General features: G+C 40.7%; 1 protein-coding gene across 19 annotated transcripts in view; it reads right to left on the bottom strand.

The window, feature by feature from the left end:
- The window catches only part of ABI1 (abl interactor 1), a 128,507-nt gene that overhangs the window by 20,628 nt on the left and 81,884 nt on the right, over nt 1-25,995 (bottom strand). For 13 of the 19 annotated variants that reach the window (XM_030761777.2, XM_089903898.1, XM_022580362.2 and 10 more), the window contains 3 exons: nt 6,478-6,654; nt 1,505-1,519; nt 680-780 (listed from right to left, as the gene is read on the bottom strand). In XM_030761777.2, the coding sequence (XP_030617637.1) occupies nt 680-780; nt 1,505-1,519; nt 6,478-6,654 (293 nt within the window). The remainder of the gene's footprint in view (nt 1-679; nt 781-1,504; nt 1,520-6,477; nt 6,655-25,995) is intronic. The other 6 variants (XM_022580358.3, XM_022580369.2, XM_022580364.3 and 3 more) reach the window with 1 other exon arrangement.

The raw sequence follows: 25,995 nt of genomic DNA on the forward strand, positions 1-25,995 counted from the left end.
TAATTTTCTATAATAAAGTGAACTATCTTTCAGAAATGTCTTACGAAGTATTCAATATTTGTATTGCATTGAAAATTGGAAAGGAAGAAGTCACAATTACCTTTTCTACTTCTCCACTGGCCTTCTTACAAAGCTACTCTAGAATGAAGGGCCCTAAGATTACCAGCAGAAGCACAGTTAGAAGTACTCCAAGTAAAGAGTCCCCAAGTCTCAGGGGCAACAGAAGAACTGCAGGCTAGCAAACCAAAGTACACAAAGTAGACCACTTATTCATAGCTCTGTAATATCAATATTGCAAATACATGTGAAGACACCATATATGGAACCTTCTGGTCATTTCATTTTAAATAAACGTAACTCAGATTCATATATAAATCTTTTTATATATGTATTTATATATTTATTTTTTTAATGAATTAGAAGATAATAAATAAATAATGCTCATTTACATACATACAAAAAAACTTTTCTAGTACAGAATTCCTTAGAGAATATTACAGAACAGGCAGGTTCATTTTGGATTCTGTTCAAGGAAATAGGAACCAAAATGAATTTGTAAAAGGTAGTATTATCACACAGAGAGGGTCCCGTCACAAGGATCCATACATTTACTTAAGTCAAAAAAACATCTCTTCCTTTGACATACAAATCCTCTTGTAAGATGTAGCTGAATTCTTACCCCAATGTTCCCCGGCCTGACATGGGAGGACTCGGTGGTTTCTGAGTAGGAGGATTTGTTCTCGACAGTGTGCCAGTTCTTGCAGGCTGGTTATTTCCATGCTAAAATGTGGAAAGAAAAGCTTTTAGTTTTATATCAAATTGTTCTCTTGGTGTTTTGACACCATTATTTTTTTTATTATCAGAATGTGAAATAAGGATTCCCAGACAGTTTTAATAACAGACTTTGGTACTACATTTTAAAAAGTCAAGATACCACTTGCACTTGGCTTTTCTTATTATTTTATGCCCTTCATACCAATTTATTGCAAAATACAGGTGAGATTATTGAATTTTATATATTATTTTATTGTTAAAAATGTTCACTGAGATCTAACTTATCTGCAATTCGAATGCTGGGTTTCTTAAAATTTTTGAAAAGTGTGTATGAATATAAACTGCAGATCTCAGTGTCAATTTGCTAAAATATTCATCTAAAAAAATCACCTCTATCCCAACAACTCAGTAACAAAGTCATATATAATGCCTGGGAAACCTAATTGTAAGTCAATAAAAGCAAGGCAACTATCAAAAAATGAGCAAAGCAATAAATGTTAGCAAAATTAATGTTCCTATATAAATGCAGATGTCAATATATCTTTGATATATTAACACATCCAAGCTAAATGTTGCTGATTTGAACTGAGTTTGAGTATATTTAATCTACATAAATCCTATGGGGAAAAAGCAGACAGACATAGGAAAAGTTTTCAAATTTTAGTGGCTCTGCAGCCTCTATCGATATAGAGGGGAAACTGTGGATCAAATGATAAGTAGTAACTCTTACCTTGGCTTTTAGCCACTTTACGTTGCAAAAAAGGGGGGGAAAAAGTAGAAATTAATTCTAGATAAGTTATATCTGATAGGACAGGTTTACATTTACAGTTACTCAATTCATGTTAATAAGCTTTTTTACCCAGTCATATTTCAAATATTTTGTAAAGAAAAGATATCCATAAGCAGCAGGGAAATATTAATGGGTATCACATATTTTTTCAAAATAATACATTCATAAGGAAATCACTTAATTATGCCAATCTCATGCAGCTCCAATAATTTCTTAGGTCAGTATTTTATCCTATGAAATTAATCCAACTGAATCACAGATGATTTAAAAAACAAATTTTGATTTAAACACAAACACCACACCTCATTAAATGTATGGCTACTTTAATACATCAGTGTACAAGACCTAAGACTGCTGGATAATGAATGCCCATGTATAAGTATTCATTATTTGAATGGTAGTATATTATTTTAAAGAGTGATAAACTGCAAATGTTAAAATTCAAAATCACAGCTTGTTTTCCAAATTCAGAAAAGGACCTAGCACCTCAGTGTTTAAAAACAAAATTACAATGCACAATAGTAGCTTAGCCAGATTCTAATTAAGGAACAAGCAAACAGGGTCTGGATACCCTCTCATGTGTAGCTTATGAATACAAATCCTGACCAGGCCAACACTAGTAGAAAGTTATATGTTGCTCTAGTTCTAAATTTTCTTCTGAACAATTTTGACCATAATTCAAAACTGAAGAAAAGCTGCTTTGATCCTAAAGGCTACTTCTATGAAAACTGGCTAGCTTATATATATGAAATAATGTGTCCAAAGCATCCTACTTGTACCACGCCACTTAAGAAAAAAATGCCTTCAGGTTGCAGTCTTTTCCTACATTTTGGGGTGGGGCGTGGGGTCTCAAGTTCTTTCCATAATACCTGCCATTCTAAATACGTATCTATCATTTTTCAAGTGACCACAGAAGCAACATTAAGGAAATCATCCAAAAATGGAATATCCTTTGACTTATATTCTCATTTCTAGAAACTGTGCCAGAATCTTGGTATTCTTTAGTGTTTGTTTAGAATAATACGACTCATTTTTATCCTGATTAAACAATGTCTGGAATCCTACCTAGCCACTACATTTCACACCTGGATTTAGAAATTAAACTTGAATAAATTATCCTTGAAGATAAGATTTATTAATATGATAGCATTATAATACACTAAATACTAAAGTAACTTAGAAATATTCTAAATATGACCACACATCTTCCCTCATTTGCTGTTTCAAGTGAACAAGAAACAAACAAACAAAAAAAACAGCATACAAGTATAAACTGGTCCCAAATGAAAGGATGAAAGGAGAATTTAATTGGCAATGAAAATTCTAGTTGAACTCTGCTACTATGCAATGGTGTAACCTTTAACCTCTTATGGAGCACAGCCTCCTCTCTTAAGTGCATGTTTATGTATACAAATGTGTTGGGGTTAGCGAGTGTTGGAAGGAAATGATCTCTATACCTTACAACTCAAAATATAATTGTTAGCAACCTACAAAATTTTTCCATTTCAGTGTCTCCCAAACACATTCAAAACTAGGCTTTTTATTTCCTTACGATCTCACTTCATTTCCTTAACATTTACATTTATGGATGAGTCAGTTTACTATTTCCTTGGAACCTTAGGTTGAAAATAGAACTCTTTGATTCCTACCTACCTGCAAGCCCGAAGTAGATCATAAGCTTTGCATACCACAGGTACGAAAGTCTGTAAGATGCCAATTCTTTCTCTGAAATGATTCATTAGCTCACTCCTCTAATAAAATCGAAACCTTTTAAAACTACCATTCCTATGTATTATAGAGCTTTAGTGTTTCCATTAATAAAATGTAATAACTCCTAGATCATATGGTCTTTTCAAGGCTAGAAAACAAAGACATATGTGGAAAGTCCTTCATAAGTTATGAACCAGGCTATAAAGCTGTTAATTATTATAACTGTTTAACAGAAATAATTTTAAATGTTTCTACTAAGTGCTCAAGCCTTCTCTAGTCTAAGCATACTCTGAAACCTTGTTCTTCCTTCTATTAGGATGAACTTTAGTATTTTTATTTTTATTTTATTAGGATGAACTTTATTGTTCATCTTCTTTTTTATTCTCCTTTAGGCAAACTTTCTGGTAGTCTCTCTATGCAAGGATTCTCTTACCTATATCTTACGCTGTTTCCAAAAGTCAAACCTGACTTACCTTAAGACACCTTTTCCATATTTTAAATTCTTACTAAACTTATGTGTACCACCTATTTCATAGCATAAAATGCATTAACACAATACATATCAATTAAATGAATAATACAAATACCAAAACACTAAAGTTTACGTCATGAAAGAAGAAAATATGATGGAATATTTAATCTTGGGGGTAAAAAACAACACAAAACTTGGTAGCTATAAGAAGAAATATTGGGACTTCCCTGGTGGTCCAGTGGTAAAGAATCCACCTTCCAATGCAGGGGACGTGGGTTCGACCCCTGGTTGGGGAACTAAGATCCCATGTGCCACAGGGCAACTAAGCCTGCGCACCACAACTACTGAGCCTACGTGCCTCAACGAGAGAGCCTGCAAGCCGCAACTAGAGAGAAGCCTGCGCGCCGCAACGAAGACCCCGCATGCCACAACTAAGACCCAACACAGCACCCTCCCAAAAAAAAAGAAAGAAAAAGAAAATAAATAAAATAATTTTAAAAAGAAATATTAATATATTTGGATACAATTTTTTAACATCCTGTAAATATTTGTTTAAAATACCAAAGCATCAAAGTCAAAAGCCAAACAGCAGGATGAGGAAATATTTGCCAAAATATAAGGAGCTAATTTCTTTGATAGAAAAAAGAACCCTTACAAATCAGTAAGAAAACAAACTTCTAAATAGAAAAGTAGGCAAAAGATAAGAAAATAACTCTAGAACTGTAAGTACAGTGTCTTCCAATCCTTAAAAGTGCTTTAGACACTAATTTAAAAATAAATCTACAGTTTTCCTTCTTGTAGTTTTGGCCCTGGCATTTGCTCATTAACTATTCCAAATTTCCAACTTTCACAGATCTCTACAATCCTCTAGAAATATTTAAGCCAACAATGATTTCTTAGGGAAATAAAACTGGATCAATATAGCTGCAATGAGACTACTGGGGGGAAAATAATTGTATGTATTTGTATATCACAGAAACAAAATGTGGACAAATAAGCCACATATCAGCTTCTGAGATACACTGTTCTCACTGACCACCCACCCTCCTACCCATGGTCAAAAAAATATTTCAAAATAGTCCGTACAATAATGTGAATGTACTTAATGCCACAGAACTGTACACTTAAAATGGTTAAATGGTAAATTTTATGTTATGTATATTTTACAATAAAAAACTTAAAAAAAAAAAACAAACCTGCGTCTGAAGTATCCACATTACAAAAAGTAGATTGCTAAAATTCACATCTGCAGACTTTCAGTATATATTATGCAGTGTTTACATTTCTCATTTATACATACATAATAAAATAGTTAAATTTTCTCACCCAAAATTTCCTTGTAAAATTTGGTTTCATTTTATACTCTGCTATGTACTATGTATTAAACTGTTAAACACAATTATTAGTGGGGAGATAATAGAGGATAATCACTTCTAAGATGGTGACAGATTTTTTTTTTTTTAATGAGTGTATATTGCTTTGGTAGGAAGAAAAATCAAGCAAAAGGGGAAGAAGTGAGCACGTGAGAATGTGTGTGCACGGGTGTATGTATATGCATATATGTATATACATAATTTTTACTTCCAAGGCAGGTAATAACATTATAAGTTCTTCCAAATTCTCAAAATTCAAATTAAATCAATCTAGTCTAAATATCTTAAATTAAAATTGAACTTAAGCTCTTAGACAACCCTAGCCACATCCTTGGATAAAAATACAAGAAACAAGTAACCTGCTCTACATTTGCAAAGTGTTCCGACTTCCAAGCCTGACAGTGAAGGGGAGATTCCAATAGTCTCTGAGAAGAGCAGAATAAAGAGCGATGTCGCCAGCTATACTCCCCTCTTGATCAGGAACCCCAGATAAGTCAGAATGCAACAAATCCAGCAATAGCACCAGGCAGATAACCAGCTAGGAAAAGCTTCAAGATTCTAGCTGACCCCTAAAAAAATTATTATAAATATTCTGGAGACCAGAAACAAAATCAAATAATGGTCCTCTAAGAAAGGGGCTACCAAATTTCAGAGGAATAGTTTATCTTGAGCAAAGATAGCTAAAGAATTCAGGTCATTCCAGATGCTTCCAAAATAACACATGAATATCTAAAAAGTTGAGAAGCTACAGGTATCCTTCAAGAGCAGCTAATTCTGCCATGCTAAGAAATGGACAAGGGCAACAAACAATCCCTTTCCTAAAAGCCTGTTGGAGCAGGGGATGGGAGAGTGGGGAGTGATGCACAGAACAAGATTACACACAATTGTTTCATTTTGCATAAACTGCTGAAATTATATCCACATCCACATAGATGTATTAATACACACATATTTACGAATAAATGAATAAAAGTATTTATAAATTACTTTCTAAACCAATTCTGGAAAGCATATACATTTTTTATTCTTAAATATTCATTCAGTAGTGAAAACAAGACTTGGCATTCACAACACAAATTTATAACATCAGTCTAGGATTCAAACGGCTTAACAAATGAATGGCCATTTTAAGTGTTTATATCTTCTTGAATACAGCCTACTGCACATGTAAAATTCTGCCCCAAGCTTAGTATAATACATAACTAGTATTAAATAAATGTTCTATAAAAATTGTATTGCTAATTACTAAGAGAATCTATTAATTCTTTAAGAAAATCAGCTTTCTCACTATATTTCCTATCCAAAATATTTATTGGATATGCAAATTATTTCAAGTTAATATAATATAAAACGCTTACCTTGACACCATGGCCCACATCATCCAGAACTGTATAGTCAATAGGTTTCCGAATATACCTTACAGGACGCTCCATATTTGCAGGCGCTATTATTTTGTGAGTTCTTGATGTATTCTTATTTGTTGTCAAAATACCAATCTCTCTTCGAGCCACTTTCTCTTTATGAATGTCCACAGTCTATATTTTAAATTTGAACAAAGCAAGAAAATATTATTTGGAAGAGTAAATAATATATACGATATCCACATATAATGGACCATAAGACTGTATCACATGTCTATTTTCCAGTGAATAATACTGCATCTTCCCCATCAAAATTAAGCAAATTAATATCTTTCAGGCTCAAAACATGGACTATCTAAAGGTGATTAAAAGCACCAGCTAAGTTATTGGTTTTGATACCAAAATGATTCTTAGGAAAGCAATTTTCTTTCCTAAAAACCTGGTGTGTATGGAAAGGGAGGGCTCTTGCTCTGTGTAGCTTACACTTTATTTTGTGGGGATACAGACCAGAAAAAAAAATCAATAATAACAACTAGATGAAGTACTATAATGACACACGCACAGTTTGTTTGAAATTAAAGGTATTTAGAGCAAGATGTCCAACTAGGTTGAGAAGGCTTTACAGAGTAAGTAGGTTTTTAAAAAATGAATAGAAATATGAGACAAATATGTAAATTATTCAAGGCAAAAAGAACAACATGTTGCAGACAAAGGTGTAAGAGAAAAAAAAAAAGGTAAGACCAGAGGTTCCAATCTGGCAGCATGCAGCCTACACATCTGCAGCCTATCTAGTGCTGGCCGTTACGGCTTTAAAAAGGTTTTTTCCCCCTTATTTAATTGCCAACATTCAAAAACTGGGTAGTAGTCAGCACATGAGAAATAATTACACAACCACTCAACAATTTAAACTTTGGCCTAACAGTAATGCGAAACCAAATAACAAATTTAAACTGAGTGACATCATCAGGTCTGCATTTGAAAAGAGCCCTCTGGCACAGGTGTAGAGGACAGATAGAAGACTACTGGCAGTGAGCCCAGTTAGGAAATAATTACAGTAGCCTAGGTGAGAAAATGTAAGTATGTGAACTGAACTGAAAGGGGGTGGGGAAGGTATTGTCAGGAAAAAGAGCTTAATGTTATGTGCATCTCTGCACATCTTGTGAGAAGAGGTACTGATTCCCTTTGTTCTGTATATTTATATAATAAACAGCCTTAGAAGATATAGTGTCTCCTCAAAGAGCAAAAGGCAGGTTTGTTTACTGTCCGGTATAATAAAGATACTGTCACTCCCCAGGGCAAAGGGTAGGAAGGCTTACTGCCCATTATAAAAGATCTGGTCCCCTAAGCTGGGAGTTCCTTTCCTGTAACCCACCCAATTGTGTGTGCAGGCATCAATCACCTGGCTCTCTGCAGTATCCTGTAGAAATTGTGGCTGGTTATCTGACACAAGTGCTGACTATTGCCAGGAGTAATGACAGCTTTTGTCTCTGACCAGGAGTCTCATGTCTTCTACTCGAATCCATGGAATTGTGCAGGCTAACTTGTGAGCTTCCACAAAGGGTAAGATCTCAACCCCTCACAATTTTTGACAGTTTTGGTAATGAAGATGGAATGCTGACAAAGACAAAGCTTTTTAGAAACGGAATGAAAGGACAGTTAGCAGGAACTGAGAGAAGTCCATGGGAATCAGGAGTGAACATGTTGACCAGATTGTATGGTCCCCCCAGGCAATGTCTGGTCCTCTACTTCACTGCCTGCTAATGATGCTGAACTGGGGTGGCAGTTTCAGGCTGAGTACCAGGAAGTAGTTTCAAACACAGCAGCCTGAACGATGCCCTGGTTACTGTCAGCTATCCACCAAGCTCACCAGGTCGGCCCTGTAAACAACTAGTAATAGGATTTGTCTGGCAGAGGGAGGCGGGAGCACCATAAATGTATCCATACTGAGTGTGAAAGAAGGAAAACTGTAATCACTGTGGGCAGAACCAGGAGAATCTTTAGCAACTGCTAGTTTGCTGGGGAGATTGAGGGGGTGGGAGGGGCACATAATGCTTGTTAAAGAAGAAAGGCAACACCTGGCTATTTTAGTGCTCAGCCCCTCCTGCAGTCTGTCTTCTCAACATTAACCCCATTCGAGATAAGTAAAAGACCTCAGGTTTTGGCAGTGGGCCCTGTCTGCTATAAGACAGTTCTGGTCCTTCTGGGAAACTTTCCCCGAAACAATCTCCCAAGGGCACTGACTAGTCTTTGGGCTCTTCCGTACTAAAGTGGATTTTAAGTGATTTAGCAAATGATTCACCACAGAATGAGAAACTCACCCACAGAAATCTAGATTAAATTCTATCAGCTTCAGAAAACCCTCCTAGTCCTTATGCTGAAATCAAGCAAGAATTGAAGAGCTGTTCTTTTGACAATGGAGCGAGCAGCAGATAGTCCACATTAGGTGGACTCCTAAAAACAACGATGCCACCCGTGCAGATCAAGCCCAAGTTGGCCAAAGAGTACAAACTCATGGTCCCCGCCGGGAAGTGATGTGGCTGTAGCCGCTGAATCAAGGCATCCCTAACGGAAATGGATGATGCCAGTCAGCAATGACGGCCCTGCCACAGAGTACACAACACAGGGCTTTGGGTGCCCCAAATGCTCGCAGCTACGGCACCACTCAAAACTGAAATAAATTCACCTTGTTTACTGGTGCAGAGCCGCTCTCTCCCAGCCTCCCCCTACACCCTTTAAAGAGAAAGATTGTTAGGGGCGGGGCCAAGTTCTCCCAGTCCCCAAGGGGAACTGAAGATCAAACATACCTGGGTTTGCAAGATGACTGTAGGGAGGGGAGGGACATTTTATAGCTCTGACTGATATATATTGGAGCCCATGTCACCTTCATGCCTCACCCTGTGGAGGGAGAGGGTACCTGCTTTCAGCTATGCGGTTTGGGTGCAGTTCACAGTGCGGAAGAGACGCTAATGTGTTCTTTTGGGTGGGACTCTTGGTACCAACTCAATGTATTACTGTTGTGGCTTCCAACACTGAATGTATAATTGGTATTCATATTTTTCATGCTTGCACGGTGAATACTCTTAAGAGCCAGAGGGGATTATGCCACCTGGGAAGAGCCACATGTAGAAAAGCACTAGCAGCCTTAGTGGCCCACAGTCCTTATGACCCCTCTGAGTACAAGTTTCTGTGCCTGGGTAATGTTACTGACTGGAGCTTCTGACAAGAGGAACAGCCTCCACCAGAGGTGCCCCTTGGACTTGGTATATTCAAGAATGCAGCCAGCCTGGCCCCTATGACCTCTCAGCTCTACAGGAAAGAGTGGCAGCTACCCCTTTAGGGAAAATTTATTTTCCATTCCGTTGGTTCAATGAGGCCCTTGATTCACAGAGGATCCCCTAAATGCCTGGGCCTGGTGCACTAATGACTCAACTAAGCTGAGACCCTGTGGTGTTCCGTGGGCTGCTGTGCTGTTCAACCTCAGTGCCAGCTATGCAGAAATGAAAGTGGGTGTGGCTGCTGCGCTCTGCGGGCAGAACTCAAGGATGTTCTCAGAGATCCCGCTGATATTCCCAATGATAAACCTTGTTAGGCTTCTACTGATATGGGGCTAATACCCATTGGTAATAGTTGTTTGGGTCTGCTACTTAGAAAACTACAGACTGACATCTTAAAGACTTGCCATATAAACTGTGGAGACAGACAGCAGCTGCCGAGCAGACCACCTAGGTCACTAATATGGGCCACAGTAAGGGCCCATTGTCTGGTGAAGCTAACAGGAGTCCAGCTGCTGATGAAGCCTGCACTGCCCAGACTGCCATCTCTGCCGGCGGATCCATCACCACTCCAGATGCGTCAACACATGGACCATCACTGAACAGACACAGAGTAAAGGACTCTGTTCCTGATGCAGAGGTAACCTCTGCGTCCCACACTGGTGACTCCCAGAAAAAGACCCATTCATCTCATGGTGAGAGAGGCCACATCTCCTGCCACTGGCAGACCGGCTACATCAGACCTTTAACCCCGTCTTCACACCATCAGTAGTGCCTCACCGCTGATGACACCCTTCCAGGTTATGGTATTACAATACCAATCCAATCAGCTGGCTCCAACCATCCCACTGTGGCCCCTGACACTAATCTGTGTCATGTTTTTCACTTTCCAAACCATTTGCTATCTGACAATGGTATACTTTTTAACACAAAAGTCACAAAAAATGGGTTGTTTGTCAAAGTATGTGATGGCCTTCCACACTCCCTACCATCCACAGGCATCTTGTATTGGTGAGTGCTGAAACAGCGTCCTCAAAAATCAACTTAAAAAACTCAAAAACAAAAGACAACTGGATTCAAAAATGGTCAAAGGACTTGAATAGACATTTCTCCAAAGAAGATATACAAATGGCCAGTAAGTACATGAAACGGTGTTCAACATCACTAATCATTAGGGAAATGCAAATCAAAACCACATGACACCAATATGTATAAAACAGACAACTGAGGAGGAGAAGATGGCGGAAGAGTAAGACACGGAGATCACCTTCCTCCCCACAGATACACCAGAAATACATCTACACGTGGAACAACTCCTACAGAACACGTACTGAACGCTGGCAGAAGACCTCAGACCTCCCAAAAGGCAAGAAAGTCCCCACGTACCTGGGTAAGGCAAAAGAAAAAAGAAAAAACAGAGACAAAAGAATAGGGATGGGACCTGCACCAATGGGAGGGAGCTGTGAAGGAGGAAAGGTTTCCACACACTAGGAAGCCCCTTCGCGGGTGGAGACTGCGGGTGGCGGAGGGGGGAAGCTTCGGAGCCGCGGAGGAGAGCACAGCAACAGGGGTGAGGAGGGCAAAGCGGAGAGATTCCCGCACAGAGGATTGGTGCCGACCGGCACTCACCAGCCCAAGAGGCTTGTCTGCTCACCCGCCGGAGCGGGCGGGGCTGGGAGCTGAGGCTCGGCTCCGGTCAGAGTGCAGGGAGAGGACTGGGGTTGGCAGCGTGAACACAGCCTGCAGGGGGTTAGTGCACCACGGCTAGCGGGAGGGAGTCCAGGGAAAAGTCTGGACCTGCCGAAGAGGCAAGAGACTTTTTCTTCCCTCTTTGTTTCCAGGTGCGCGAGGAGAGGGGATGAAGAGCGCTGCTTAAAGGAGCTCCAGAGACGGGCGCAAGCCGCGGCTAAAAGCGCAGACCCCAGAGATGGGCATGAGACGCTAAGGCTGCTGCTGCCGCCACCAAGAAGCCTGTGTGCGAGCACAGGTCACTCTCCCCACCTCCCCTGCCGGGAGCCTGTGCAACCCGGCACTGCCAGGGTCCCGGGATCCAGGGACAACTTCCCCGGGAGAACGCACGGCGCGCATCAGGCTGGTGCAACGTCACGCCGGCCTCTGCAGGCCCCGCACTCCGTACCCCTCCCTCCCCTAGGCCTGAGTGAGCCAGAGCCCCCGAAGCAGCGGCTCCTTTAACCCCGTCCTGTCTGAGCGAAGAACAGACGCCCTCTGGCGACCTACAAGCAGAGGCGGGGCCAAATCCAAAGCTGAGCCCTGGGAGCTGTGAGAACAAAGAAGAGGAAGGGAAATCTCTCCCAGCAGCCTCAGAAGCAGCGGATTACATCTCCACAATCAACTTGATGTAGCCTGCCTGTGTGGAATACCTGACTAGACAACAAATCATCCCAAATTAAGGAGGTGGACTTTGAGAGCAAGATTTATGATTTTCCCCCCTTTTCCTCTTTTTGTGAGTGTGTATGTGTATGCTTCTGTGTGATATTTTGTCTGTATAGCTTTGCTTCCACCATTTGTCCTCGGGTTCTATCTGTCCGTTTTTTTCTTTAAAAAATTTTTTTTTCTAATTATTTTTTATTTTAATAACTTTATTTTATTTTATCTTACTTTATTTTACCTTCTTTCTTTCCTTCCTCCCTCCTTTCTTTCTTTTTCTTTCTTTCCTTTTCTTTTCTTTTCTTTCTACTTTTTCTCCCTTTTATTCTGAGCCATGTGGATGAAAGGCTGTTGGTGCTGCAGCCAGGAGTCAGTGCTGTGCCTCTGAGGTGGGAGAGCCAACTTCAAGACACTGGTCTACAAGAGACCTCCCAGCTCCACATAATATCAAATGGCAAAAATCTCTCAGAGATCTCCATCTCAACACCAGCACCCAGCTTCACTCAACGACCAACAAGCTACAGTGCTGGACACCCTATGCCAAACAACTAGCAGACAGGAACACAACCCCACCCATTAGCAGAGAGGCTGCCTGAAATCATAATAAGTGCACAGACACCCCAAAACACACCACCAGACGTGGACCTGCCCACCAGAAAGACAAGATCCAGCCTCATCCACCAGAACACAGGCACTAGTTCCCTCCACCAGGAAGCCTACACAACCCACTGAACCAACCTTAGCCACTGGGGACAGACACCAAAAACAACGGGAACTACAAACCTGCAGTCTGCAAAAAGGAGACCCCAAACACAGTAAGATAAGCAAAATGAGAAGACAGAAAAACACACAGCAGATGAAGGAGCAAGATAAAAACCCACCAGACCTAACAAATGAAGAGGAAATAGGCAGTCTACCTGAAAAAGAATTCAGAATAATGATAGTAAAGATGATCCAAAATCTTGGAAATAGAATAGAGGAAATGCAAGAAACATTTAACAAGGACCTAGAAGAACAAAAGATGAAACAAACAACGATGAACAACACAATAAATGAAATTAAAAATACTCTAGATGGGAACAATAGCAGAATAACTGAGGCAGAAGAACGGATAAGTGACCTGGAAGATAAAATAGTGGAAATAACTACTGCAGAGCAGAATAAAGAAAAAAGAATGAAAAGAACTGACGACAGTCTCAGAGACCTCTGGGACAACATTAAATGCACCAACATTCGAATTATAGGGGTTCCAGAAGAAGAAGAGAAAAAGAAAGGGACTGAGAAAATATTTGAAGAGATTATAGTTGAAAATTTCCCTGATACGGGAAAGGAAATACTTAATCAAGTCCAGGAAGCACAGAGAGTCCCATACAGAATAAATCCAAGGAGAAATACACCAAGACACGTATTAATCAAACTGTCAAAAATTAAATACAAAGAAAACATGTTAAAAGCAGGAAGGGAAAAACAACAAATAACACACAAGGGAATCCTCATAAGGTTAACAGCTGATCTTTCAGCAGAAACTCTGCAAGCCAGAAGGGAGTGGCAGGACATATTTAAAGTGATGGAGAAAAACCTGCAACCAAGATTACTCTTACCCAGCAAGGATCTCATTCACATTTGATGGAGAAATTAAAACCTTTACAGACAAGCTAAAGCTGAGAGATTTCAGCACCACCAAACCAGCTTTACAACAAATACTAAAGGAACTTCTCTAAGCAAGAAACACAAGAGAAGGAAAAGACCTACAATAACAAACCCAAAACAATTAAGAAAATGGGAATAGGAACACACATATGGATAATTACCTGAAATGTAAATGGATTAAAATGCTCCCACCAAAAGACACAGACTGGCTGAATGGATACAAAAACAAGACCCATATATATGCTGTCTACAAGAGACCCACTTCACACCTAGAGACACATACAGACTGAAAGTAAGGGGGTGGAAAAAGATATTCCGTGCAAATGGAAACCAAAAGAAAGCTGGAGTAGCAATTCTCATATCAGACAAAATAGACTTTAAAATAAAGACTATTAGAAGAGACAAAGAAGGACACTACATAATGATCAAGGGATTGATCCAAGAAGAAGATATAACAATTTATTTATGCACCCAACACAGGAGCACCTCAATACATAAGGCAAATATTAACAGCCATAAAAGGGGAAATCGACAGTAACACATTCATAGTAGGGGACTTTAACACCCCACTTTCACCAATCGACAGATCATCCAAAATGAAAATAAATAAGGAAACACAAGCTTTAAATGATACATTAAACAAGATGGACTTAATTGATATTTATAGGACATTCCATCCAAAAACAACAGAATACACATTTTTCTCAAGTGCTCATGGAACCCTGCAGGATAGATCATATCTTGGGTCACAAATCAAGCCTTGGTAAATTTAAGAAAATGGAAATTGAATCAAGTATCTTCTCCGACCACAACACTATGAGAATAGATATCAGTTACAGGAAAAGATCTGTAAAAAATACAAACACATGGAGGCTAAACAATGCACTACTTAATAACGAAGTGATCACTGAAGAAATCAAAGAGGAAATCAAAAAATACCTAGAAACAAATGACAATGGAGACACGACGACCCAAAACCTATGGGATGTAGCAAAAGCAGTTCTAAGAGGGAAGTTTATAGCTATACAATCCTACCTTAAGAAACAGGAAACATCTCGAATAAACAACCTATCCTTGCACCTAAAGCAATTAGAGAAAGAAGAACAAAAAAACCCCAAAGTTAGCAGAAGGAAAGGAATCATAAAGAACAGATCAGAAATAAATGGAAAAGAAATGAAGGAAACAATAGCAAAGATCAATAAAACTAAAAGCTGGTTCTTTGAGAAGATAAACAAAATTGATAAACCATTAGCCAGACTCATCAAGAAAAAAAGGGAGAAGACTCAAATCAATAGAATTAGAAATGAAAAAGGGGAAGTAACAACTGACACTGCAGAAATACAAAAGATCATGAGAGATTACTACAAGCGACTCTATGCCAATAAAATGGACAACCTGGAAGAAATGGACAAATTCTTAGAAATGCACAACCTGCCAAGACTGAATCAGGAAGAAATAGAAAATATGAACAGACCAATCACAAGCACTGAAATTGAAACTGTGATTAAAAATCTTCCAACAGGGCTTCCCTGGTGACGCAGTGGTTGAGAGTCCGCCTGCCGATGCAGGGGACATGGGTTCGTGCCCCGGTCCGGGAAGATCCCGCATGCCACGGAGCGGCTGGGCCTGTGAGCCATGGCCGCTGAGCCTGCGCGTCCGGAGCCTGTGCTCCACAACGGGTGAGGCCACAACAGCGAGAGGCCCGCGTACTGGAAAAAAAAAAAAAACTTCCAACAAACAAAAGCCCAGGACCAGATGGCTTCACAGGCAAATTCTATCAAACATTTAGAGAAGAGCTAACACCTATCCTTCTCAAACTCTTCCAAAATATAGCAGAGGGAGGAACACTCCCAAACTCATTCTACGAGGCCAACGTCACCCTGATACCAAAACCAGACAAGGACGTCACAGAGAAAGAAAACTACAGGCCAATATCACTGATGAACACAGATGCAAAAATCCTCAACAAAATACTAGCAAACAGAATCCAACAGCACATTAAAAGGATCATACACCATGATCAAGTGGAGTTTATTTCAGGAATGCAAGGATTCTTCAATATACGCAAATCAATCAACGTGATACACCATATTAACAAATTGAAGGAGAAAAACCATATGATCATCTCAATAGATGCAGAGAAAGCTTTTGACAAAATTCAACACCCATTTATGATAAAAACCCTGCAGAAAGTAGGCATAGAGGGAACTTTCCTCAACATAATAAAGGCCGTATATGACAAACCCACAGCCAACATCGTCCTCAGTGGTGAAAAACTGAATCCATTTCCACTAAGATCAGGAACAAGACAAGGTTGCCCACTCTCACCACTCTTATTCAACATAGTTTTGCAAGTTTTAGCCACAGCAATCAGAGAAGAAAAGGAAATAAAAGGAATCCAGATCGGAAAAGAAGAAGTAAAGCTGTCACTGTTTGCAGATGACATGATACTATACATAGAGAACTCTAAAGATGCTACCAGAAAACTACTAGAGCTAATCATGAATTTGGTAAAGTAGCAGGATACAAAATTAATGCACAGAAATCTCTGGCATTCCTATACAGTAATGATGAAAAATCTTAAAGTGAAATCAAGGAAACACTCCCATTTACCATTGCAACAAAAAGAATAAAATATCTAAGAATAAACCTACCTAAGGAGACAAAAGACCTGTTTGCAGAAAATTATAAGACACTGATGAAAGAAATTAAAGATGATACAAATAGATGGAGAGATATACCATGTTCTTCGATTGGAAGAATCAACATTGTGAAAATGACTCTACTACCCAAAGCAATCTACAGATTCAATGCAATCCCTATCAAACTACCACTGGCATTTTTCACAGAACTAGAACAAAAAATTTCACAATTTGTATGGAAACACAAAAGACCCTGAATAGCCAAAGCAATCTTGAGAAAGAAAAACGGAGCTGGAGGAATCAGGCTCCCTGACTTCAGACTATACTACAAAGCTACAGTAATCAAGACAGTATGGTACTGGCACAAAAACAGAAAGATAGTTCAATGGAACAGGACAGAAAGCCCAGAGATAAACCCACACATATATGGTCACCTTATCTTTGATAAAGGAGGCAGGAATGTACAGTGGAGAAAGGACAGCCTCTTCAATAAGTGGTGCTGGGAAAACTGGACAGCTACATGTAAAAGTATGAGATTAGATCACTCCCTAAGACCATACACATAAATAAGATCAAAATGGATTAAAGACCTAAATGTAAGGCCAGAAACTATCAAACTCTTAGAGGAAAACATAGGCAGAACACTCTATGACATAAATCACAGCAAGATCCTTTTTTTTTTTTGCAGTACGCGGGCCTCTCACTGCTGTGGCCTCTCCCGCTGCGGAGCACAGGCTCTGGACATGCAGGCCCAGTGGCCATGGCTCACGGGCCCAGCCACTCTGTGGCACATGGGATCCTCCCAGACCGGGGCACGAGCCCGTGTCCCCTGCATCGGCAGGTGGACTCTCAACCACTGCGCCACCAGGGAAGCCCAGCAAGATCCTTTTTGACCCACCTCCTAGAGAAATGGAAATAAAAACAAAAATAAACAAATGGGACCTAATAAAACTTCAAAGCTTTTGCACAGCAAAGGAAACCATAAACAAGACCAAAAGACAACCCTCAGAATGGGAGAAAATATTTGCAAATGAAGCAACTGACAAAGGATTAATCTCCAAAATTTATAAGCAGCTCATGCAGCTCAATAACAAAAAAACAAACAACCCAGTCCAACAATGGGCAGAAGACCTAAATAGACATTTCTCCAAAGAAGATATACAGACTTCCAACAAACACATGAAAGAATGCTTAACATCATTAATCATTAGAGAAATGCAAATCAAAACTACAATGAGATATCATCTCACACCAGTCAGAATGGCCATCATCAAAAAATCTAGAAACAATAAATGCTGGAGAGGGTGTGGAGAAAAGGGAATACTCTTGCACTGCTGGTGGGAATGTGAATTGGTACAGCCACAATGGAGAACAGTATGGAAATTCCTTAAGAAACTACAAATAGAACTACCATATGACCCAGCAATCTCACTACTGGGCATAAACCCTGAGAAAACAATTCAAAAAGAGTCATGTACCAAAATGTTCACTGCAGCTCTAGTTACAATAGCCCGGAGATGGAAACAACCTACGTGTCCGTCATCGGATGAATGGATAAAGAAGATGTGGCACATATATACAATGGAATATTACTCAGCCATAAAAAGAAACGAAATTGAGCTATTTGTAATGAGGTGGATGGACCTAGAGTCTGTCATACACAGTGAAGTAAGTCAGAAAGAGAAAGACAAATACTGTATGCTAACACATATATATGGAATTTAAGAAAAAAAAGTGTCATGAAGAACCTAGGGGTAAGACAGGATTAAAGACACAGACCTACTAGAGGACTTGAGGATATGGGGAGGCGGAAGGGTAAGCCGTGACTAAGCAAGAGAGTGGCATGGACATATATATACTACCAAACGTAAAATAGATAGCTAGTGGGAAGGAGCCTCATAGCACAGGGAGATCAGCTCGGTGCTTTGTGACCACCTAGAGGGGTGGGATAGGGAGGGTGGGAGGGAGGGAGACTCAAGAGGGAAGAGATATGGGAACATATGTATAACTGATTCACTTTGTTATAAAGCAGAAACACACCATTGTAAAGCAATTATACTTCAATAAAGATGTAAAAAAACATAAAAAAATAGATAACTAATAAAAAAAAAAACACAATGAGAAATCACACCCATCAGGATGGCTGCTATCTGCCTCCCGCAAACAACAAAAGAAAATAACAAATGTTGGCAAGGAGGTGGAGCAATTGGAATCCTTGTGCACTGCTGGTAGGAATGTAAAACAGTACAGCTGCTGTGGAAAACAGAATGCTGGGTCCTAAATACTTAAATATAGAATTACCATATGGTCCAGCAATTCCACTGCTGGGTATATACCCCAGAGAATTGAAAGCAGAGTCTCCAAGAGGTATCTGTACACTTATGTTTATAGTGGTGTTATTCACAAGAGCCAAAAGGTGGAAGTAACCCTAGTGTCCATCAATGAAAAAATGGATAAACAAAATGTGGTATATATATATATATTCATTCAATGGACTATTATTCAGCCTTAAAAAGGGAGGAAATTGTGAGACATACTACAACATGGATGAACCTGAGGATATTATGCTGAGTGAAATAAGCAGTTGCAAAAGAACAAGTATTGTATGACTCCACTTATATGAGGTGCCTAGAGTAGTCAAATTCATAGAGACAGAAGGTAACATGGTGGTTGCCAGGGGCTGCAGGGAGAGAGCAATTAAGCTGTTGTTTAATGGGCACAGAGTTTCAGTCTTGCAAGATGAAAACAGTTCTGGAGACTGGCTACACAACACTGTGAATGTACTTAACACTACTGAACTGTACACTTAAAAATAGTTAAGATGGGAAATCTTGTTACGTGTATTTTACCACAATTAAAAAACATTTTTTTTAGTCAACTCTAAAAGATTTCTGACTATACCCCCTTTGACTCTTCCTGGTTTACAAATATCAGCAAAGCAGGTTCGTCACTGAACATGGGTGTTCCCAGAAAGAGACTGTCTCCTCTTGGCCACTTGGGATCCGCCCGAGCGTGATGCTTCATTCTTTCCCCTAATGGAGACCCCATGCTGGCCTGATCCGTACAGCCTCTGGGTGGCAGCCCAGCCAAAAGGGGGCCTTGGGAATTTTAACTTAATTGTGGTTTAGCCGCCTGAATTTTCTTGTTGTACTTCTGTGGTCTTAAGTATTCTGTTCACCAAATCCCCTTACATTGTACCATGTGGACCAAAGTGGTGGACATAACAGGATCTCTAAGTTTAATAAAAATGCTCTCATCCCTCTGGCACCTGACCCTTCCAGACAAAAAAGGTCAGGGTGAGGGTCAGGGATAATCGGGAAAAAGGGAAAGGTTAGTGATTGGAATGGGACACACTGACTCTGTAGCGGTGGAAGGAGAACAACCCTGGCACCAGTGAAAGAAAAACTTTAAACCTCAGGAGGTAAGAAGGAGGGACATTCGTGATTCTGTCTTTCTGAATCCCCCAGAACCTTCCTCACAAAGGAAAAGTCCCAGGTGTGGCTCTCCCAGATTGTGCAAGTGCCTCAATAAACTGAACTGCCTGCCAGCTCTGCCACGCCCTGCTGGACAGCTCTGATCACAACGTGATCATCCTTCTCCTCAAGGTCACTGAAAAATCTTAGGAAAGCAGAAGAAGATGGTCCTAGCCCCTGAGCCTCCCACAAAGAATATCTGCCAATACCTCCAGGTGTCTTTCCAAACCCCACCCCCACCCCGCCCAATTCCTGTAGCTATCATTCAGCCATCCCTAAGGGGCAGGTGAATGCTACCTGACAGGTGGCACAGACAAACAGGACAGACTGGACTGACTGCCTTCAGGTAACACCTCCATAAACAAAAAGAAGTACTAGACTCAGTTATTTGTACTGAACTGGGATCCCTAAGGCTTGCCAGCTGTCCAGGAGGCAACACTGGAGAAACTGCCAGCCTGTGCTCGCTAAGTAGGTCCCACCTGGGGTCGGGGGGTGGGAGGGCAGACGACAACTCTAAGCACCACATTCTTCACAGGTGTACTCACGCGGAAGCCAGGCATTACCTTACTTCCCTCCAGAAATGTGGTGACATGCACTGCAGGGGTGATCATAAGAGACCTGCAAGTGTTTAAGCAAGCACCACCAGTAGATCCTGTATCCCCAGACGGCTGTGACCTCGCCAAAGTAAGGCTATTCTTGATTGGGGGGAAGGGGCCCTCTCAGAAGGATAACTGACTTTTTAATTATGTGTAATGTGCTCTGAGGCATTTATGCCTGAAATGGGAGTTATCCAATTAGAAATAGTAGTTTGAAATCTGTCCCTGACTTTAGCTGAGGTGAACAATGAGATCGTATCAGCCCTGGAGCCATTCAGGTCAGTGTCAGCTCAGGGGCCAGGATCATTATGGATGACAGAACTGCCCTAGACTTCCTTCCTGCAGGGAGGCCAAATCTGTGCATTCCCTAATACTCCTGCAGTACTTGGGTCAAGTAGAAAGTCAGCACAGAAATTTAAAGAGAAAGCCACTTGGCTCTCTAAGGCAGACCCTGAAGGTTTATGTATTTGTTCAGCTGGCTGGTCTAGGACCCTGGGGAGCATAGTTGAGGTCAAGATTGCAGTTTGGCCTCATCCTGCTACCATGTTGATAGTACGTAAACTAAATTACATATTTTATGAGACAAACTGAATGGCTCCAGTACCTGGCTCTGTCAGAGAGATTACTCAGGGTGGCCAATGAAGAGCATAATCATGGGAAATTTTACCAGAAGCCAAGAAGGGAGAGACATGAGGGGTGAATGCTGTTGGAAGGCAATTATCCTTGGGCCCACTGCATTTCTGTGCATCTTGTAGGTGGAGGCGCTGCCTCTCTTTGTTCCAGACTATCTTAAGTATGTCTGTCCAGCGAACAGCGAACAGCCAGGAAGGATAGAAATGTCTCCCTCAGGAACAAAGGGCAGGTTTGTTCACTATCTAGCACAATAAGGACGTCACCTCCCTCCAGGATTAAGGTCAGGCAGGCTTACTGCCCATTATGAAGGTCTGGAGGTTCCTCTCCTGTAACAGGCTGCACTGCAAACGTAGGAGCTGCGCCACCACAGGCATCACTCACCCTCCTCACGGCCCTCTATGGAGCGTGGGGCTAGGAAACCAACTCGAACGCTAACAACTCCGATCCTGCTACTGCGAGGAATCAAGTCCAATGTCTCTGACTGAGAAGTCTTGTGTCTTCTACCAGCATCCATGAAACTATGGCAGGCTAACTTGTTAAACTGCAGTTAGCTACATTTTTGTGTGTGTGTGCTCCTACATATCTCAAATTCCTTCCTTGTCTGACAGTTCCAGCACAAGATTAACTAGTACAAATTTTAGCTAAATTTTGCTTGACATGGAATTAAGTTTAGGTACTCATTATTCGACAAAAGGAAAAACAGAGATTTCACTGGAAAGGAAAAAAAAAAGATGGATCACCACTCACCTTGGTGTGCTCCTAACTCCCGAACACTCAACACTCATCCTGTGTCTCCTCTACAAGGCTGCCTGACAGGTATGGTGCCTCCCGGTTTAGTCGTAGGATCTTCCCCTTTTATCCTTGGCAAACTCATCCACATTCAGGTCTAAATTACTCTTACACTCACATAAACTTTTCTCTATTCTAGACCTCTCCTCTGCGCTACAGAATCATACAAACACCTGCTATGTTCCTCTGGGATATTTCAATGGTACCTCAAAATGAATGTGCCCAAAATCACACACAGAGTCAACTTTACTTCCTACTTCAGTTCTCTATCAAGTTATATAGTTCAGACATCTAGCACTTATTTCATACCCAATATCACTAAATCTTGTCACATTTACCTTTAAGTACCAGAAATTTGTTTCCTTCTGTTTCCAACACTTTAATCCTAGTCAATCTACTATCATCTCTCACCTTGGCTACTGCATCTGCCGTCTAACTGGTCCACCTGCATCCAATCTAGCCTCTTTCCAGTCTGTTCTCCACGGTATAACCACGGTGATCTTCACCAAAAATGTAAATTTGTGAAGACAAAATGAAAAAATCTGAAGCTATCTTACCTGCTTAAATCCTATTTAAAAGAATATCCCACATGGTTCCCAGTCTTCATGGGAAAAACAAATTCAAAATGGCTCAAGTTCTTTAAATATTTTTCTCAAACATCATGGTGGCCACAACTCTCCTTAAAATCATCTTTTTTTCATCCTTCCCATTTCCCTCACACACTGTAGCACTATTCAGGACACTATTTCAAATTACTTGAAAAAACTTTTCTCTGAGTTTACTCCCTCCCCAGTCTCCCAAATCGAATCATGAAAGTCCACATCACAACCCGTCCAGCGGTGTACAACCCTCCATATGACAGGGTGAGTGAATAAAGCAGGAGGAGGAGGGGAACGGGCTTGGAACATTTGTATAACAGCAGCATGCATATGTTCACCAAGCCAAAGTTAGCTTTTCCAAGGAGACCAATTCCTTTTCATATTTGAATTTCCTTACTTTCACACTTTATCTTTAGATGGCAAAAGAAGCAGTCTGATATAAAGAAATTAGTTTTCAATTCTAATATAATAACCATAAAATTCAAGAGTATCCCAAGCTGAGAGGGACTAGCAGGCTGCAGCACCCTACAGCAATCCCTAGACCCGTGAAGCACAGGTGAAAACCACTCATTTTTTCAAAAAGGCACACAAATGTGAAATCAGAAAGCCTTGGTTTGAACACTCTTTCACTTACTAGTTATGAAATTTTATACAAGTTTTAACTCACTAAGATTCCATTTTGCTTATATAAAATGGGGGCTGGGATAATATTAGAATCTATTTATAATATTGCTTAATACAAAAAGTACCAGGGCTTCCCTGGTGGCGCAGTGGTTGAGAGTCCGCCTGCCGATGCAGGGGGCGCGGGTTCGTGCCCCGGTCTGGGAGGATCCCACGTGCCGCGGAGCAGCTGGGCCTGTGGGCCATGGCCGCTGAGCTTGCGCGTCCGGAGCGCCTGTGCTCTGCAACAGGAGAGGCCGCGGCAGTGAGAGGCCTGCGTACCGTTACAAAAAAAAAAAAAAAAGTACCAGAAAAAATTAACCACAACTGAATCATATCTATCAAACTATCCAATCTACAGCTCTGCAGTTAAGGCAAAGTATTTTCCAAAATATTAATATAAAAACATGGACACAGCACATGGTGTATTAGAAACACGACAGACATTGAAACTGGAGGACATTAAGCTAAGTGCAATACGTCAGATACGGGGCTGGGGGTAGGGGAGACATGTCATGATCTCCTCATATGTGGAATCTTAAAACGTTGAACACTAGAAGCAGAGAGCAGAATGGTGGTTACCAGGGGTGGGGAGGTGGGGGAAATGAGGAGATGTTAGTCAAAGGGGACAAAGTTGCAGGTGTGCCGGATGAATAAGTCTAGAGATCCAATGTACAGCATGGTGACTACAGGTAATAATACTGTACTGAATCCTGGGAATGTGCTAGGAGAATGGATTTCAAGTGCTCTCATCACACACATACCAAAAAAGGTAACTATATGAGGAAAACATACATTAATTAGCTTGACTGTAGTCATATTTCACTAGGTATATGTGTATCAAATCATGGTGGTGTACATCTTAAATATATGTGATTTTTATCTTAAAAAATAAAATAAAAAAGGAAAGATGACGAATATGAATTACGTTCAAATCTCTAGTTTTGCCACTAGCAATAAAAAAGATTTTAGAAAACTCCTCAGAGCCCAGTCTAACAAGCATTAAGGCTCTAGAAGCTTGAAACTCATTGATTCCAAGGTAGACAAGTCCTAAAGGCTAAAATTCATTTGAAAGAAGAAAGCAGATCTTACAGATATGGGTATCAGTAGGACAAACTAGAGAAAAGATAGAAACCCAAAGACAAGTTCTGATCAATGATCATGCTTGATGATCCAGCACCTTAAGGAGAACTGATAAATAAAAGAATGATATGACATACATTTGGAAGTAATGAATCGAATGAACAGGCACAGGGTGATCACCTTGTAAGGCATTAGTATATTCTTAAAGATCTTATCTATAATCCAAAACTCACAAAAATTCAAGAACTAAGTTTAGCACAGGACAGTATTTGTTTCCTGCTTAAACATCAAATGACAACAAAATAGTTTAACAACTTCCCTGTCCAGTTTTGAAATTACACAATGGTTCCTAATTATTTTTTTAATTTGAAGAAAATCTTCACATTAAAAAAATAATTTTTTGAATTTTATTATTATTTTATATTGCACTTTAAGCACATAAAATGAAACAGTACTGCAATGGGCTCATAACAAAGACATAGCTGCAGTAGCCTAATACAAAGTAAACAAGGCTTGGATCTGGGTAACGTTAAGAGGCACAACCTAGAGCTAATAAAACACAACTAGAGGGGCTTCCCTGGTGGCGCAGTGGTTAAGAATCTACCTGCCAATGTAGGGGACGTGGGTTCGAGCTCTGGTCCAGGAAGATCCCACATGCCGTGGAGCAACTAAGCCCGTGCACCACAACTACAGAGCTTGAGCTCTAGAGCCCGCGAGCCACAACTACTGAGCCCATGTGCCACAACTACTGAAGCCCGCGTGCCTAGAGCCCGTGCTCCGCAACAAGCGAAGCCACCGCCATGAGAAGCCCGCGTACCGCAAGGAAGAGTAGCCCCCACTCGACACAACTAAAGAAAGCCCACGTGCAGCAACAAAAACCCAACGCAGCCAATAAATAAATTTATTTATTAAAAAAACAACAACTGGGCTTCCCTGGTGGCGCAGTGGTTGAGAATCTGCCTGCCAATGCAGGGGACACGGGTTCAAGCCCTGGTTTGGGAGGATCCCGCATGCCGCGGAGCGACTGGGCCCGTGAGCCACAACTACTGAGCCTGCGCATCTGGAGCCTGTGCTCCGCAACAAGAGAGGCCGCAACAGTGAGAGGCCCGCGCACCGCGATTAAGAGTGGCCCCCGCTTGCCGCAACTAGAGAAAGTCCACGCACAGAAACGAAGACCCAACACAGCCAAAAACATAAATAAAATTAAAACAAAAAACACAACTAGAAAACTCTGGCAGACTTACCATGACAAGTACAAATAATATCAAGAGTTGTGAGAAAGAATAATAGCAATGGGGAACATAGGAAAATCAGCAGAAGTATTCTACCCCCCAAAATAACCAGAACACCCTGAATAACCCTAAGAAACTCCCTCCCCATGCGGTTATAAACAGTGAAATGAGAGTTTGACAGATTAACCTGAAAAAAAAAAAAAGTGTGGCCTTCAAAGCCAAGTACAACACACCCCACCTACTCACAACCAGATATACATCTCATTCCTCCACTCCCATCCAATGCAGTATTGATGCCAAATCTTCCCAAACTGATCTTCAGCTTCGAGCCTCTCAATAAAAACCCTAACTGGCTTTCTCATGGTTTCAAAATATATACGGAAGGGCAAGGGGGAAAGAATGACCAAGACATGGTTTAAAAAACAAAAAAAGGAAGGGGGAGGTGGGGGCTTGCCTGCTGATATTTATTATAAAGCCAAAGTAAATAAAACAGTAGGG

This window comes from Delphinapterus leucas, chromosome 2 (genome assembly GCF_059928025.1).
Source record: "Delphinapterus leucas isolate spDelLeu-1000000601 "Yukka" chromosome 2, BTC_Dleu_Yukka2, whole genome shotgun sequence".
Classification (NCBI taxonomy): Eukaryota; Metazoa; Chordata; class Mammalia; order Artiodactyla; family Monodontidae; genus Delphinapterus; species Delphinapterus leucas.